Source organism: Caloenas nicobarica, chromosome 1, assembly GCF_036013445.1.
Source record: "Caloenas nicobarica isolate bCalNic1 chromosome 1, bCalNic1.hap1, whole genome shotgun sequence".
Taxonomy (NCBI): Eukaryota; Metazoa; Chordata; class Aves; order Columbiformes; family Columbidae; genus Caloenas; species Caloenas nicobarica.
The window spans coordinates 83,233,565-83,251,111 of record NC_088245.1 but is presented as its reverse complement, the minus strand read 5'-3'; the positions used below and the strand labels follow the sequence as shown (position 1 = coordinate 83,251,111).

Genomic DNA, 17,547 nt, shown 5'->3' with positions numbered 1-17,547 from the left:
ACCATATGAGTATTTTTTCCTGCCCTAATTTCTGTTTCTCAGCTAACCTAAACTATTGGCCTAAATCTGATCAGGAACAACAGATACACCTGCAACTTTGTTTTTTAGCTTGTATCATCTTTTTATTTGTCATTTTATGTGGGCATCTAGAAATTGCAGTATATACCATCATTGCACAGATACTACTTTCACTGACATTCCCCTTTCATAAGCAATTACACATGGTATCCTCTATTACATATCATAAAATTGAACATTATATTCCTAAAGTATTAAATAGCAGCTGTTTAATCTCAAAAATGGTTGATTTTTATCAAGAGTTAAAATGATCCCTAGAATTTCTAGCATAATGGAAGCTTTACCCTGGCTATGACTTACTCCCAGTAACTAAATAGAGATATAAATAGTGTCAACCTGGGGAGAAAGTTAAGTATTTCACAACTTCTTGTGAATAAAGGGGATTACTCGTGAGAGTTAGATCACTGCAATAATGGGGCTTATTTTTTATAAAAGTCACAATGTGAAGGTAAGCCATAATTAATTTGGGTTTGAGTGTGAGAAGCAAGAGACTTGATCTCAGTCCCATTTGAACCACATCTAAGCTACCACAGTAATCAATCATTAATTGAATCTGTAGTGTGACCCAATCTACAAATATTAAAACCAAATTAAATTGGACATATTATAATACGGTACTTGTTTTCAGTATACTTTTTTTTTCTTTCCTTCCCTCCTGAGCTGCAATCATTTATGTATATGCATAGATTGAATACATTAATGGAGGATTTAGCATCCAGAATTTTCCATGGCATTTGAGCAAGAGGTTAGCAGCATTTATTGTGCTATCTTGATGTTTGTATAAAACAAGCTGTGTGCTAAGTGTCTAGGAGAGACACACAACTTACATTTCCCATAAACAGATACAATGGGAAAACAGTTGCTATAGGAGCAGCAAATTCTGAGACACTAAGAAAAAAACGGCAAATTTAGTTCTTGATCCTGCAAGCTTGTATGTTTGTGTTTAATATAATCTGCAAGTCTAAAAATAAAGAGATTGTACATGAAGAAGTGCCTTAAACATGCTATTAGAGGGACACTGAAATCCTCTAAGTCTCTTCTGTAATATGACTTCAGACGTCAATGCAGTGCAGAGCATTTATAAATCTTTTAAGTTTTCTGAAGTATTGTATTACCCTTTATTTAGTCTACTTCTTGAGAACTACTGACATCTGTGAAAAGCTGGATCCTAAAACCTGAAAATCTTAAAATTGAAAAGTCCAGACTGTTTATGCTCTGAATTATAAATATAGATAGTGAAGAGTAATGTTTCACATATTCTTTATGTTTAATAACCCTAGAAGCAGTTAGTAAGTGAAAAATAGAACATGATTTTGATCTGCTGAGTGTCCTTTTAATTTCACAGTGTTCAATTAGCTTTCGATGTGAAGATTTGGTGCTGGAAGAAATAATATAATGGAAGAATCTTTAAATTGCATTTATCACTCATGCTACTCTGCTAACATCAGCCATAAGCAAGGAGAGGATAGTAAGTGGAAGATAACAACAAGAAAGAGAGTCTGTGGTGATTACCGCTTAATTCAATTATTGGTTAATTAAATCAAAGCATCGGGAGGAAAAATCATTTATATTAAAGATGAATATAGCTTCTATCCTTTATTTGATTTGTTGTAGAAAGGAATAAATGGGGTAATTTAATCACTGACATAAAATTTCAGTAATTCTTTCAGAAATAAGGAGACCTCAGATGTGAATGAGATAGCAGATGAAAGCCCAGGGCACACCTGCTAACATGAAAGATGAGTGCATGTAAGAGTTGTGCTATTTAGAGATTGTTATTGATATTTAAACTACTATTGTGTGCTGTGTGAGTTGCGATATGAACCCTCCAGTCACATGGATAGTCAGATCAACTATTTATTTCAGAATAAGTGATGGGAAAAGCCTCAGCAGAAAGAAGAGGGTAGGCTTTGTTTTCCGTGATCTGCTTTACTCTTGTTTATTTCTAGGCTATCAGAAATTGTCAGCAAAATTTTCACAGATCCCATCACTGAAGTGCCTGTTGGTATCTGTGAGATTGGGAGTTTCTATGTGTAAGTGGTTAACATCCAAATGTGTTGATATTTATCTGAAGCTAATTAAGTGTCTTTGCCATGAGAAATAGTTTAATAATCCGACAACATTGCATTCTCATGCTCTGACAAAGTTAAAAATGACAACACAACTTCTTCTTAAGACTAGGGGAGAGATTCTATTTGCATCTGTGGCTTTTGTTCTTAGTTGCTTTTTCTTCACCATTTCTCATTACATCTTGAAACTTAGCACTATGGTGAAAATACTATGCCCTTAATTGGGATTTAATTTTTGTTTTCACTGCAGTCTTGCTTTTTAATCTTTGATTATCCTATTCCACCTTCTGTGGGATAATTCCACTTTTGAATCTGGTACTGCTCTTCCCTTTCATCTACTCTTTCTCTTGCCTGTTGTGACTGTATACTCTTTGGGGAAACATGTATTATTAGTTTTTCTCCAGAGCCTACTGCAGCAGAACTTTGGACTCAAATGTGTCCTCTAAGGCCATGCTAATGAACAGCCTGAATTTTTCAATCTGTTCCCTACAGTGTGCAGGAACTAAATCTACATGATAATACTTATATGGATGTAGGCATAATTACTGAGGGTTTTGTGCGTTAACTACTTGTATGAAAATATTCTAGTATGATAAATTTCAAGTAACACTATAACCTTGTTTTCAATATCTGTTTGGCCATCTTAACCAATGTATAGTTGGTTTGCTATCATTTTTTTCTTGCTGAGGAAAGCATGAAACAAAAGGGGGATTTTTGTTTTTTGGTTTTGTTTTGGGTTTTTTTGGTAGATAAAGGAGGCTGAATAAAACTGCGATTCTCTTATTAGCAACAATCCAGACCCCCAGCTCCAGTGAACTGACACATCTGTCCTTAATCTACACTGGTCTAGATGCCACAGGCTATTTTTCTTAGTTTTTATCACCCACCTGGCTCAGAGTTCAGACCAATATATTGGCAGTTCTATGCTTACCTCTCTTCTGTGTACTGGCTTCCCTTGTGCCCTCTAGTAAACCACTTTACTTCTCCATACCTCAGTTCTTCATCTGTAAGATAATGGTAATGGTACTGCTACATTTTGTAGAAGTTTGCTGTGGATAAAGATGTGGAAGATGGTAGCCCTCTCAGATATGGTAGGAATGGGGACTGTGTAATTACCCATTAAATAAAGAAATGAATACATATCAGAATAAAAAAATCTTCATTCAGTTAGCTTCCTTTCGCCATTACACTTATAAGCTCCTCAGCTAATCTTAAAAGTTCAAATTTATGCCAAACTTACGAACTATTTCAAGTGTTTTGTTGTTTTTGTCTGAGCACTTCTACATGATTGGCAAGCATTACAGATGAAAATCTTTCTGGGATGATAACTGTGAGTGTTTAAATAAAAACTGCTAATTTTTATGGCAAATAAAGAACATGAGTTGATTTTGGGGGAACACACAAATCTTGGCTATGACAATGTCACAACCAGCTTTGCCATAGACCTCTGTGAAGTCCCAGATATCACCTGGTAGATTTAAGAGTGCCCGTGCTATACCTAGCAAAACCATTTGTTTCATTGGTGTTGTGTATGTGTCAAGAACTCATTTGCCTATTAATCTGCTCCTTTCTTCCCTTTTCCTTTTATTTGTATATCCTTTAGAACCCCTTCCTGTGAGCAGTGTTTCTATCTATGATTACAAACCATCTCCAGAAACAGGAGTGTTGTTTGAAATTCAGTACCCAGAGAAGTACAATGTTTTTACCAGGGTAAATATAAGCTATTGGGAAGGAAAAGACTACCGAACAATGCTGTACAAAGGTAGGAGGAAATTATTCCAATAAAACTTAATGTTAACTCTTCTGGAAACATTTTAAACAGTGGTCTTAGGTGTGGTTTTGACCTGTATTGGTTATAATGATTTATATTTCTGGAAATGTGTCTGTTTATATAATAACTTTCATATCATGAAGTAATGGATGGGTCTTTAAATTGAACTTGTGGTTCACTTTGGATTTAAACCTACTTCCCATCCTAGTTCTAGTGATGTTTCCTTTCCTTGGGACTTTAGAGGAAGACTGGGTGGTCTGGATTTTTTTAATCAGTTCTGAAATCAACCTAGGAAGGGGTCCCCAGTTTCTGGTTCTTCCAAATAAGCATGTACACTAAAATCCAAAAAAACTTTCCACCATTTTTTAATCTTCCCTGTTGCTGTACAATCCAAAACAAAAGGAAAAAGGAAATAAACCCCAAACTCAATTGGAAGGACAGAGACACATTTTTGTTTTCTAGATATGCTTGTTGAAATCCCTGGATGACATTCTATGTCAGCTGAAAACATTAAAAATTTCCCAGTCTCTTCCCTCTGGCCAAGGTTTCTTCTTTGGTAAATGGCTGATAGGAGAGCTCTGTGATGCCCCAGAGCTGGAAAACCCATTCAATATACCTGATTCCTGGCACATGATTTAAACCTGGTAGTTCTGTGTCACCCATACAGTGACAGTGCTAATAGTACTGTGCTGTGTAGTACTGTATATTACTGAAGCATTCAGTATTACCCCTGAACTAATAAACCCTAATGCATACTATAAATGGCAATTTTCTTAAAATAATTTAATCAAGGACAATCAGTCTAACAACCTAGATAGTCAATCTAAACAATTTAAACAATTAACCTAACCATGTAAACAATCTAACGAGCAAGTTCTGCTTTCTTTTTTATTTGTTTATAACTGACTCCCTCTTGCCCTGCAGTATAGCTTATGTATAGCATCTGTCTCAGAGAGGTAAATGGGACTGCCCTATGGAGAGCACCCTAAGAGGTGAGAAAGGCACCTGCAGACTCTGCAGGCCCTGAAACCTCAATGGTTTAGCGTTGCATAGTGGCAGAAAACACCTATGAGCAATCCAGTAGGTGCTGGATTGAATTTTAGGCACTGAACTAAGGCTCCCAAAGTAGAAGCCTAGTGACTGTAAGCTCTCTCTAAAGTCAGCAGAGGGAGATAAGCACCTCCAGAAGGAGGTCAGAAAATTTTGGAGTCTCTTTGCTTCCGTACAGGGTGGGGCTAGAAATCACATTTTCAATGCTATGAAGTGCCACAAGTTAGGAAGGGTGATTCTGGTTCATAGCACAAAATATATGTGACCTCTTTCCAGAGAACAAAAGGGATAACAGCAGTAATTCTTGTCTTCTGTAGCTAATACATGTTTCCAGGGGCTGCAATGCTGCAACTGCTGATAAACAAAAAGGTCAACCTGAATTAAGAAATTCACTAATCAACTTGCACACTCCTTCCCATAGCCAAATAGCCTGCTGCAACTTTTCAGCCCACACGTATACTACTGGTTGGTGTGACCTCAGTTCTCAGTGCCGTGGCTTGCTCTCGGCTGCATGGTGGATGGCCCTTTCAGCATCTACCCCAAACGTTATATTTCAGTCAGCAAAAGACCAAGGAGACTTTTGCGTGCAGCAGTTAAAGGTCTGCAGAAACTGTCAGATGCTCTTTGAGATATTCAGTTTCATATGGAACAGGTTGCCAGATTCAGTTTCCTTTCCTGTGAAAAGTAGTTAATGTTTCTTGTGCTGTGCTTTTTTTTTTTTTTCTTGGTAACCAAGTCCATTTGACAGCCAGGATAGATGTTGGCAAACTGAATTATTAGAATTTCATACCTCAGACCAAGCTGAGCAATGTTTAAATATATGAAACACTGCCAGTTCAGCATGTGCAGTTGCATTATCAGAAATTGAACATTTGATGCATTTTCCTCTTTTTTGTTTCTTCTTTTCTTTTTAAACCTTCTGCAGATTTCTTTAAAGGTAAAACAGTTTTCAACCACTGGCTACCAGGTATATGCTACAGTAACATCACATTTCAGTTGGTATCAGAAGCAACCTTCAACAAAAGCACGCTGGTAGAATACAGTGGAGTGCAGCATGAGCCCAAACAGCACAGAACGGGTGAATAAAATTATTACGTGCCATTTGCTCTGAGTTTGTGTGGCTGCTTTCCTTTCTGCTGTGGGTAGGGGATTGATCCCACAGAGAGGAAGGTGTGTGTGGGAGCAGTCCTGGGAGCTGCTCCTGGCCAGGAGCATGGGAGGAGGATGCTGCGGCTAGTACACAGGTTTATGTGTACAATACAGTGCAAAGTGAAATTTACCCAAGTGTTTCTGTTATAAAGCTTGCTTCTTAGAAAATAAATTCTACTTGACACGAGATATCCTAGGCCTTGTGCTAGGAATTAATTTTTAAGCCACAGGAATAGCCTCACTGAGCGGACTATTGATCTATCTATATTGGTCTGTCTCCTTGCGCAGTGAATCATAGCTAAATTGTTGGAGAAGGCCTTCCTCATTGTGCAGTCTTCTATTACAGAGAAGAAGAATGTCATAGTTGCCCCACTTGGCAGCCAGTTTATGCCCTGAAGCATGAACTTTTAATTTCCAAGACAGCAATGTTACAAGGGCTGAAAATTGCATTTGTTCAGGGTCCAGAACTAATTTAGCTTGGTCCTGGGATGGTGCCCAAAACTTTCTTGTTAATCTGTTGGACCACAGACATTTTCTATGGTCCAAAGTGAAATGAACCAGTGGCAGAATCAAAAGGCCAAATCTTCACATGAATACATTGACGTTGGTCCATTGCCTTGGACAGAGCAAAGCCAACTGAGGCCAAATGAGTTCTGTCTTTAGAAACCTATGTATAGTTATTGAACCCTAAAAATGCAACCATCAAAATCACATTTTTCTTTCATGCTATCCTCCCATCACTTATTCTTCACATGAACTACAACAATATTGTAGTGTCTGGTTTTGTACCAGTGGCCGTGGCTGGGACAGGGGATATGAACAACTTAGTGTGTTGTAAGGTGCTAGCTTTAAGGGTGCCAGTCAAAATTGTTTGCAGAGGCTACTTGCTCTTAGCGTGTGTAAGGACAGACAGACTATCAATCAAAGTAAGGAAGACAAAATACTGTGTGTTCACCTCCTGGCATGAGTTGAAGTAATTTCCTTGCATGCCAGAATCTTGTCTTCTGGAGCTCCAAATCTTAGGACCAAGCTTTCACAAATATTAAAATTTAAGCTGATGTTTAGTGCTTGTGAAAAGGTGGCTGCTAAAAGCACCTGAAAAGCCCTACAGCAATGTGAAGGTCATCCTTTTTAAATGTGAGCTATGCCATATATTAATTTAGCATATATTTTTCTTTTTTTTTCCATGATCAATATCTTTCTGGAAGTCACAATAAAATAAATAGTGTTCGACTGTTACAGATTCACATGCGAGTAGCCTTGCTGCGTTGATAACACTGAAGTCTGATTTACTGTGATTTCACATCTGTTTTTCTTCCTGGTATTCTTGAACCGTGATTCTTCTGTGAATTTACACTCATCTTGATCCCACTAGAATCACTTCTGCTATAAGTATATGTAAGAGAAGGGAGAATGTTAAGAACAATTTATTTCAAAATATCCCTAAATGCCTTGTTTTTCTGCATAGTATTTCTCTGGGGAAATAACACATTGTAAAGGTGCACAGAACATACCTTTTAAAAGACTAACCCTTGTTTCTTTTTTAGTTCCTTACCCACCTCGAAACATTTCTGTTCAGATTGTGCCAATCAACAGAAACAACTGGGAAGAGAACAGTGGGAATTTTGCAGAAGAATCATTCATGGGACCACAAGAAATCATAAGGAAAGAAAAGCTTAGCCATTTTTCTGACAACCCACCTGAAATTCCAGCACCAAACACATCTGCAGCCTGGCTGGACTACCGCTATAACAGCACTGAGTATGAAACCACATCGCAGCCATACTGGTGGTCTAATGAAGCTGAGTCATCAGATGGTGAAGAGGAGTTTGTCAATGCAGTTTCCCGTGATTACAAGGCAAATGATGTCAACACGTCTGGAAAACTCATGCCAGAGCCCCCTTCCTTCCTTCCTGTACAAATGGTGCTGACCTGGTTACCACCAAAGCCACCTACTGCATTTGATGGTTTCCATATCAATATTGAAAGGGAAGGTAAAACAGAGCCTTATACACTTTACATACCTCTTTTCTGTAATTCCATTGGTGGGCTGTCTCCTCTACAAATTATTAATTACCTAGTACTGCACCTCAGAGCACTTTGTTAGATCTGCAGAATTTCTTGAGAAGTTTCTTGCATTGAATAGCATCCAGTTCTGCCTGGGCATCAGAAAACTAAGGGAGGATGGGTAAATCATAGTTTGCAATTCTCTGTTGTCAAACAAGATTTATACAGTTGTACATATTGCCACAGTGTTTACACTGCAGCTATCATAAATCCTTTCTGGTATTGGAGACAGGAGAAATGAGCTGGCAGAAATTTGAGACAAAGAAGGTACATTATATGAAGTACTACTTTTGTCTGCCATTGAGAAAGGTTCTCAGGGGGACCTTGACTGGAAGGGTCATGCAGAAAAGATAGTCTAGATTCAGACTAACAGTTGTTTCAGAGGAGAGCTACCAAATATATTCCTTAGGCCACAAGGAGGCTGTGGTGGAGAATGGTGAGACTTTTCAGGTAATGGAGCTACAAGAAAATATCCGTGTTGCTCAAAGATTTTCTGTTTTATCCAAATGGATTTTATTTCCTGAGAAGCAGTTTTCATAAGCCTTCCCACACTGAGGGGAATACTTTTTTCCCGAGTAAGAATGCAATAGATAGAAAGTTGGAAGCTCCTTTTCTTCCATGCCATGCTGGTTTTTGTTTGGACAGTCATGGCAACCTTATTTTATCATCCCTTCTATGGAATGAAAATTTGGCCTGAGTTTATTGTTCCTCTACGCCTATCCTGAAACCTTGGTCATTAATTACACTTGTGCTGATGGCAAGATATAAAACTACCCACATAAATTCATTCCTTTTGGTTACCTTTTAATCACACAACAGAAACAGTATGAGCATCTCTGATATAAATCATTTTCTCAGTGGCTGGAACCTTTCAAATTTCAATTAATTCACACTTTTTTTTTCCTCTCTGATTTAGAGAACTCCACAGAATTTTTGACAGTAAGTGAGGACATTCACAAATTTGTTGCTGAACTGAAAGAACCAGGAAAATATAAGTTGTCTGTAACGACATTTAGCTCCTCTGGCTCTTGTGAAGTTCGGGGAAGTCAATCAGAAAAAAAACTTAGCTTTTACATCAGTAAGTATCTCAACAAATCTGTCATTTTCTCCAAGACCAATATCTTTAATGTACAGAGTTTGACCACTATGGCAGCTATGGCATCTGCTGCAGGATAAGAAGAGTCTGGTCTTCTGGAATTAGAGTGCAAATATGTTAAACATTATATCCTACCTGGATGGGCCCTCATCGTCCTGTCTTGGCAGAGCTAAGAACTGAAAGCAAGTGACATATTTGAGAGAGTCATTGCCCAGTGTTCAGAACTGGCTCACTGAAACAGGTTCTCCACTTGCATCTTTCAAAGAGAGGATTTAATTCCAATAATTAAATTGGTGGTTATAGAGATTCTCAAAGATACTTAAATTCATTACTCCTGGAGGCTCTATGTACCAGGTTAGGGATGAAGGGCATCTCAGGCTGAGAGTGTGGGAATTGCACAATTAAACAGTGAATTCTGAAATTACACGGTGTCTGAGAGAACGTGGGGCAAATTACACTAGATGAAATATAATATTTCAACCTGCTAAATTCAGAGGAGAAAAAGTAATTATTTCCCTGTAGAATCCTAGGGTTTCTTAACTGAAGAGTTAGTAAAAGACAAAGCAATAAAACTGTGTAAAGTAACACCATGACTGACAATTAGATCAGCAAGTGAGACAGGTGTTTGTGAATTCACATTATTATCCTTCTGATGGCTGTGGTTATCTTTATACCTTTTTCTACAAAAGGAAATAGATATAGCCTACAAAATAGTCCATACAATGAGATAGGGGAATACTTGCAGCAGCACACAATTTTACATGTGGAAGGATAGTGTCTCCCCCAAGTCATGAATGTTGCAACAAGCCACAGTAGCTAAGACTGCTACATGAAGAGGAAATGTACTCATTAAATACATTACTAACAAAAAATGTGTTTTAGTAGCTCATAACATTTACAAATACTAACTATTTAGGCTTAAATTCATCATAATGCTTGACTGCATGTGACTGAATTCCAATATCACTCCTATGTTTTTAATAACTTTATGGTTGAAAGAAAAAAATACTTTGAAAATAAAGAGGAAAGAAGAAACAGCACACAAGAGACATTGTCTCTGCTTTTGTAATTTCACTGTCTTCTGCTTTTCTTTAGGAATAGTTGTTAGACAGCATCATTATACAGAAAGAATTAAAGTATATACAAGTATAGAAGTACAACAAATAAATTATGTAGCATTGCTTTTAGTACCCAATGTTATTCCATTTTACAAGCTGTGACTTATTTCCATTAAACAATATGTAATAATGTCTTCCATGAAGTCTGCTGAGGACAGAAACCTGAGAGAAATGAGAAATTGTTAATCCAAAGTATAGATGTATAGATTTCTAGATTAAGGATGAAACTGAATTTCATTGGGTATAAATTATTAAGATATTACAGAAATGTAATGAATATTTTCATTTTACATGTAACACATGAGAATGTTTGGGGTTTTGGCTTTTATCTCTTAGTTCTGCAAGCTTTTAGAACCAAATGAGGATTCTTGGCATTTTTCTTATTTATTCTGTCAAACACAAGATCCTTAGTATTTTAGACAGATTTTATATGTTTTTCTGGTAGTATGTCAAATCTGAGATGTGCACGAATACTCTTTAGGTGAAACTGCGTCACATCACAGAATCATTCTGGTTGGAAGAGACCCTCAAGATCATCGAGTCCAACCATAAACACTAACTCTGGCACTAAACCATGTTCTTAAGAACCTCATCTACATGCCTTTTAAACACTTACAGGGATGGTGGCTCCACCACTTCCTCAGGCAGCCTGTTCCAGTGCTTCACAACCCTTTCTGTGAAGAAATTTTTCCTAATATCCAATATAAACCACCCTTGGTGCAGCTTGAAGCCATTTCCTCTCATCCTCTCACTTGCTACCTGGGAGAAGAGACCTCCATGCTACACCCTCCATGCTACAACCTCCCTTCAGGTAGCTGTAGACGGTGATAAGGTCTCCTCTCAGCCTCCTTTTCTCCAGACTAAACAGCCGCAGTCCTTCAGCCATTCCTCATAAGACTTGTTCTCTAGACCCTTCACCAGCTCCATTGCCCTTCTCTGAACTCTCTCCAGCATCTCAATGTCTTTCTTGTAGTGAGAGGCCCAAAACTGAGCACAGTATTCAAGATGGGGCCTCAGCAGTGCCGAGTACAGTGGCACAATCACTTCTCTAGTCCTGCTGGCCACACTATTCCTGATACAAGCCAGGATGCTGTTGGCCTTTTTGGCCACCTGGGCACACTGCTGGATCATGTTCAGCCAGCTGTCGATCAACACCCCCAGATCCTTTCCCACTAGGCAGCTTTCCAACCACTCTTCCTCAAGCCTGTAGCGTTGTGACCCAAGTGCTGGATCTGGTACTTGGCCTTGCTAAACCTCATACAATTGGCCTCAGCCCAATGATTCAGCTGGTCCAGATCCCTCTGTAGAACCTTCCTACCCTCCAGCAGATCAACACTCCTACCCAACTTGGCGTCCTCTACAAACTTATTGAGGGTGCAGTCAATCCCTTCATCTAGATCATAGGTAAAGATATTAAACAGAACTGGCCCCAACACTGAGCCCTGGGGAACACCACTTGTGACCAGTCACCAACTGGATTTGACTCCGTTCACCACAACTCTTTGGACCTGGCCATCCAGCCAGTTCTTTACCCAGCAAAGAATACACCTATCTGAGCCATGAGCTATCAGTCTCTCCAGGAGAATGCTGTGGGAAATGGTGTCAAAGGCTTTACTGAAGTCTAGGTACACAACATGCACAGACTTTCCCTCATCCACTAAGTGGGTCACCTTGTCATAGAAGGAGATGAAGTTGGTCAAGCAGGATCTGCCTTTCATAAACCCATGCTGTGACTGGGCCTCATCACTTGTTTGTCCAGTATATGCCATGTGATGGCACTCAGGATGCTGCTCCGTGACCTTCCCTGGCACCAAGGTCAGACTGACAAGCCTGTAATTCCCCACATCCTCCTTCCGACACTTCTTGTATATGGGTGTCACATTTACCAACTTCCAGTCAACTGGGACCTCCCTGGTTAGCCAGGACTGCTGATAAATAATTGAAAATGGCTTGGTGATCATCTCCACCAGCTCTCTTAGAACCCTTGGGTGGATCCCATCTGTCCCCAAGTCTATACTTGTGTGTATCAAAGTGGTAGTAGCAGGTCACTAACCATTTCACCTTGGAATATTGGGGCTTCATTTTGCTCAGTTCACTTAATGGTGATGCTGAAACAATTTCTGAATAGTAAGAGCTACACATGTATCCGCTGGCTCCAGGGACTAATCTAATGATGAAATTCCTCTTTTTACCTGAGGAGGTGTGGGTCTGCTGTCATGAGTAAATTTTACTCACAGCTTCAGCCTTATCCTTGTAGCACTTAATCAGAGAATCATCCTGTCAAATTACTGGCTTGTATTACACAACATTTCTGTTGCACCCAGACATCAGTATAGACTGTCAAATCTTATAGGTTCATCTTACACCAGATTCTTGCTCTGGCATTTGTTTTATTTTCTCAATAAACATAAAATACCATTAGAATGGCATGGAGGAAGGAATTTTAAGGAGAGAGCTGTCACAAGCATCACTTAAAAGTGACAAGAAATGCTGATGATTTCAAGAAATCTGAAATTTCAACCAAATCTAGTCATTTTATCTCCGTTTAAACCTGTTTTCTCTACCATGTGCTTCAAGAAGTCTGATGGACAATGAGATTCTTCACTGTGGTAACCTCTGTGAACTCGATTTTCATGCTTCAAGGCCGTAGTACACTTGGAGGGTATGTCAGGATGTGAAGAGGTGAAAAAAATTGTGTACTTATCTTTTAAGATTGGTCAATGATCTGTACATTATTGGATATCACTGCTTTTAAACATTCTCTTCAAGCACATCTGGTATTTTCATGTTTCTGGTAAGCAATAGAGAACACTACAATCTGAATTTTCAAATAGTGACGTTTCTTTCATCATCTGCTGTGCTACAGGTGAAATAGCACCAGCCACAGGCTGTTCCCCAGGGGCTGCCATCTTCACTGCCTGTGGGCTGTGGAGATGGACCGCTGTCAGTCCAGCTTCTTTCACTAGTAGTAAATAATCCCATGAACAAAGGGTATTTTGACGTATGTGCCTCAAATGCATAGAGTGTCTTGCTCACTTTTCGGACATGTCCAGGCCCCACAGGTGAATGGATAGAAGAGCTCACTGAAAAACCCCAGCATGTGACTGTGACAGTGCTGAGCTCCACTACTGCTCTGACGTCCTGGTCAGCATCACGAGAGAGCAGCACCAACAACACCATTGTGTCTGTGGTCTCCCTGACCTGCCAGAAACAAAAGGAAAGTCAAAGGCTTGAGAAACACTACTGCACTGAGGTAAGGGGCAGAAGCTGAAGCCTTTTCAAATACAGGAAAAAACTGCTAATCATCCTGCTGTTTGGGATTGTTGTGCCCAAGGGCATCATCAGGCTCAGGACTGCAAAGCACAGCGGTAGGTACTCCCTCCTGCAATCTACAGGGACACAGCTGATGCAGAGTGGAGCGGAGAACACAGCATTCAGGAATGAACGTACGCACTAAACCATAGTAGTGTTAAAACTTTATTTCTGTTGGGCTTACTGTGGCCAATCCTTATTCAAGCTTGTGAGTTACGTTGTACCCTTTGAGACATTTTTGTGGTTGTAGACAAAATGGTGTCATATCATAATAACACTTAGGCATATGCTGTAATCCATTTGTATTAAGCAAAGTATTCATGTGCGTGCTTATCATCAAACTAGCTTAAATTCTTTCTTAGATATTCTACATATGAATAGAGAACTCAACTCTAAACTTTCTGAAAGTTTAAAGGTGATCAGAAGTCAGCTTTTCTTTTCACGCATAAAAAAAGATGTCAGGACTGGGAAGTAAACAGTGATTCAGACCACCTGTGATTTGGATGGACAACAATTCTTTAGGGCTGCTGTATGAGAAGACTACATCAGATCCTGTGGCTATGATGGACCAATGGCACGTAGCTTCAATTAGAAAGAGATTTTTAGCCCTCATCTCAGTTACCTTACCAAGATGCTGATAAGTCTGTTTTCTGAGCAGTGCCACAACTTCTGTCTGGCTCCCTAAATGTGTATGATGCAGGAGTCTGCAAAGGACAGTAGTGCTGTCTGTCCTGCTGCACCTTCAGCTCACCCATGGGAGTGGAAGGAGACAGCTAACACTTCCAGTAAATCTTCATCTCCTTCAACTTTTTGATTAGCCCTGCAAGTTAATTAATACAGAGAGTCTGCATCCTTTAAAAATGTCTTTTAAAATGAAACTTTGTCAAAGCATTTCAAGTTTTATTCCAAGAATGACTATGAACATTTGGAAGTGTCTTTAGATGGCAATTTGAGAATTGTTTTTCAGAATCAGCTTGTAATCTCCTTGAGTTATTTTTCTTTCATTTATTAAAAGTGCAGTCATTACATCAGGAAGCAAAACAATACAATACATGGTTATGAATCACAGAGCACAATTATATACATTATATGATTAAAGTAAATAATACAAGATTAATCTACAAACTTAAAAAAACCAGAACCTAAAGCTAATCTGTGAATAAATAAAATATCTGTAAAAGTAAATGCATGCTTATTGCAAGTAGGTAGAAAGGTCTAAATACAGTTATTTGTCATTAGAAATATTCATACCACCTCTAATCAAATTTTATCAGCTTATTATACCTAGAATTATTGTCCATTGGTTTGAATTCTCCTTGACAAGCTGAAAAGGGCAAAATTCAGTGCAGAGTTCTATCCATTTCCGCCATTGTGCGTGATTTAAAAGTGATTTAGCTTTCCAAAGCCACTGTTAAAGACAAATTCCCTTCCTCACTAAATCTGTGCTGGCATTGCAATAAAACACCAGTGCAAACGTGGCTGCGATACAGACTTTGGAAAGGTTGTGAATAAAATATTAGGAAATATCGGCCTGCAGTTCTACAAAGAGTGCATGAAGTCCTTTCCTCAAAGCTGCTCTGTGCATTTGCTGTTAGCTGGCTATTCAGGAGATAAGATTTCTCATATTGTATCAGACCAGGAATCACTCGGTCAGGCATTCTGCCTTCAGATCTGACTGAAACCTGATGTGGCACAGCAGAAATGTTAATGGTGATGTTTCAAACTGAAAAGGAAAATCACAATGTCCCTTAGTCAGGTTTTGTAGTGCTGTGCAGGGGAGGCGAAAGAGAGTAATTCCTCTCTGATTTCCCTGTGCAGTCACTTAACACATGGATTCAGAAGACAGCTTTCCCATAACACTGCCTTCAGCTCGCATAGCTGCAGATGAATCGGTTGGATGATGAAAAGCCTCAGGCTTTTATTGAAAATACATGTTCTAAACACTCCAGCCTGAATAACATCACCTGAATATGAATAATGCAACCTGAATATTTCAATAAACTTTGACAGTAAGAGAGAGTGGGTCTGCAGTGTGACAGCTGGCCTTATGCAGCAGGCCAGGTGTGATTTTCTGAGTCAGATCATTTGTCACGTCAGTCCTGACCACTTCCATAGTTTTGCCATTTGCTTAATGAATTGAGAGTTAGCTGCTGATGCCTTTTGTAAGTGGAGTAGTTCAAGTACAGTCTCAATATTATTTTCATTAACCAAGAAAATACTTCATATCCAATGTGTTCCCCTCATATTAGGTAAATTCAAGCAGCAGCCTCATTGAAAATCTTGTCCCTGGTGCCCAGTACCAAGTTGTGGTTTACTTACGGAAAGGACCATTGGTTGGACCTCCTTCGGATCCAGTTACATTTTCCATTGGTAACCCCTGCATCTACTGTTTGAAATGTGTTTGTCTTGTTTTCTTTTTAAATATGTGTAGTATATTCATTAAGTCCTTGAGCCCATGGAGAAGTACAAAATTGTCATGTTAGTTATTTCAAACGTAACAAATGCTTATTGACAATGTTTTTCTTGTATTGTCTAGTCCATTACTGATGTGGGGAAAATTCTCCTTCAGTGGCAGATACATATTTCATGTTTAAATGTTATTACCAAACCTAACCAGACAGCAGTTATGGCCAGGATTCACACAGAGTGCCCCATGGAAAGAACTGTCTTCATCCTTGGATACCTGAATATATGCTGGTCTCTAGTACTGCTTATGGTCTATGTAATTTAGGGTGGGAGTCACCTCACTCAGATGCAGCCAGCTGTGGGGCATGGAGAGATGTGGGCACTTTCTGAAGGTGATTCATTCCCGGTGTCTGATGAAGTGTGTGGGACTGCTGTTAAGACATTCGTTGCACGTGTGCTTTATGAAGGATGTAGTGAGTCCCAGTCTGAAGGCCACAGTGCTAAGAGTCAGGAGAGCTAGCCTATCTCCTACAGTACTACATGACCATCACCGACTTCAGTTGTATATGCCTTGGATCTTGATGTTGTCTGCTTTGAGAACTAGGATAAGACGAACCCTCTGAGACTGAAAGCAACATTTTCAAGAATGTGGTTTTATGGCCAACAGGCAGAGCTACTGCCTCCATGCCTCTAATTCAGGATTCCACAAGGCTCCTAAATAAAGAGTCACTTAGGATAGAATTCAGTATCTTTTAGTTTCAGTAACATTTATTTTGTTAGGGTTACCACTTTAACAAAGCATATTAGGATGACAAAGGGCAAAGAGAAAAATATTCAATGTATAGAGTTGCATTTGCAGAGGTATATCTAACCTGAGTCACCCAGCTTCTCCTTTTGACAAATAGTCTGCACTGTGTGAGAATAGGTGGCTGAAAGCTAGAGCTCTTCAGTATTTTTTGTTCTGCTTCCTCTCTGTGGTGTAGGGAAGAAAGTGAAACAGAAAAAAACAAAGTTAACCTGTTAAGAATTGAATACTTAAATGAAAGAAAATATGTGGACTAGTGAATATGGTAAGAGCCTTTTCATTCTAGGCAATCTCCTTATATATTTTCATAAATCGGATCTGAATAAAATCTGAAAAGCAAGTATGGTGTATTTCAGCAAAGGAAAAAATAGTGAGTAAAAATATATATAATTTATTAGTATTGTCTCTATCATTGGACATTTTTTACAAATGCTTTTACTTCTGTTTCTTACTGTAGTTACTTCAGAAAGCTGCACAATTCTGTTTTCACTGGAGAAAGTAAAATAATATATTCCCAAAGTAAATAAGTTCCTTCATTTTCTTCACTTTTGTGTGGCCCCACAACCCTAAAAGGTTCTTACAAAACTCAAAAAGGCAATCAGTTTCTAAACAAAACACCTCATAGG

General features: G+C 38.9%; 1 protein-coding gene across 1 annotated transcript in view; it reads left to right on the top strand.

Annotated features, from left to right (window-relative positions):
• Positions 1–17,547, top strand: part of PTPRO (protein tyrosine phosphatase receptor type O) — a 155,922-nt gene that overhangs the window by 95,448 nt on the left and 42,927 nt on the right. The window contains exons 3-8 of the mRNA XM_065654728.1: positions 3,751–3,909; positions 5,894–6,046; positions 7,665–8,111; positions 9,101–9,262; positions 13,452–13,651; positions 15,960–16,080. Coding sequence (XP_065510800.1) covers positions 3,751–3,909; positions 5,894–6,046; positions 7,665–8,111; positions 9,101–9,262; positions 13,452–13,651; positions 15,960–16,080 — 1,242 coding nt within the window. The remainder of the gene's footprint in view (positions 1–3,750; positions 3,910–5,893; positions 6,047–7,664; positions 8,112–9,100; positions 9,263–13,451; positions 13,652–15,959; positions 16,081–17,547) is intronic.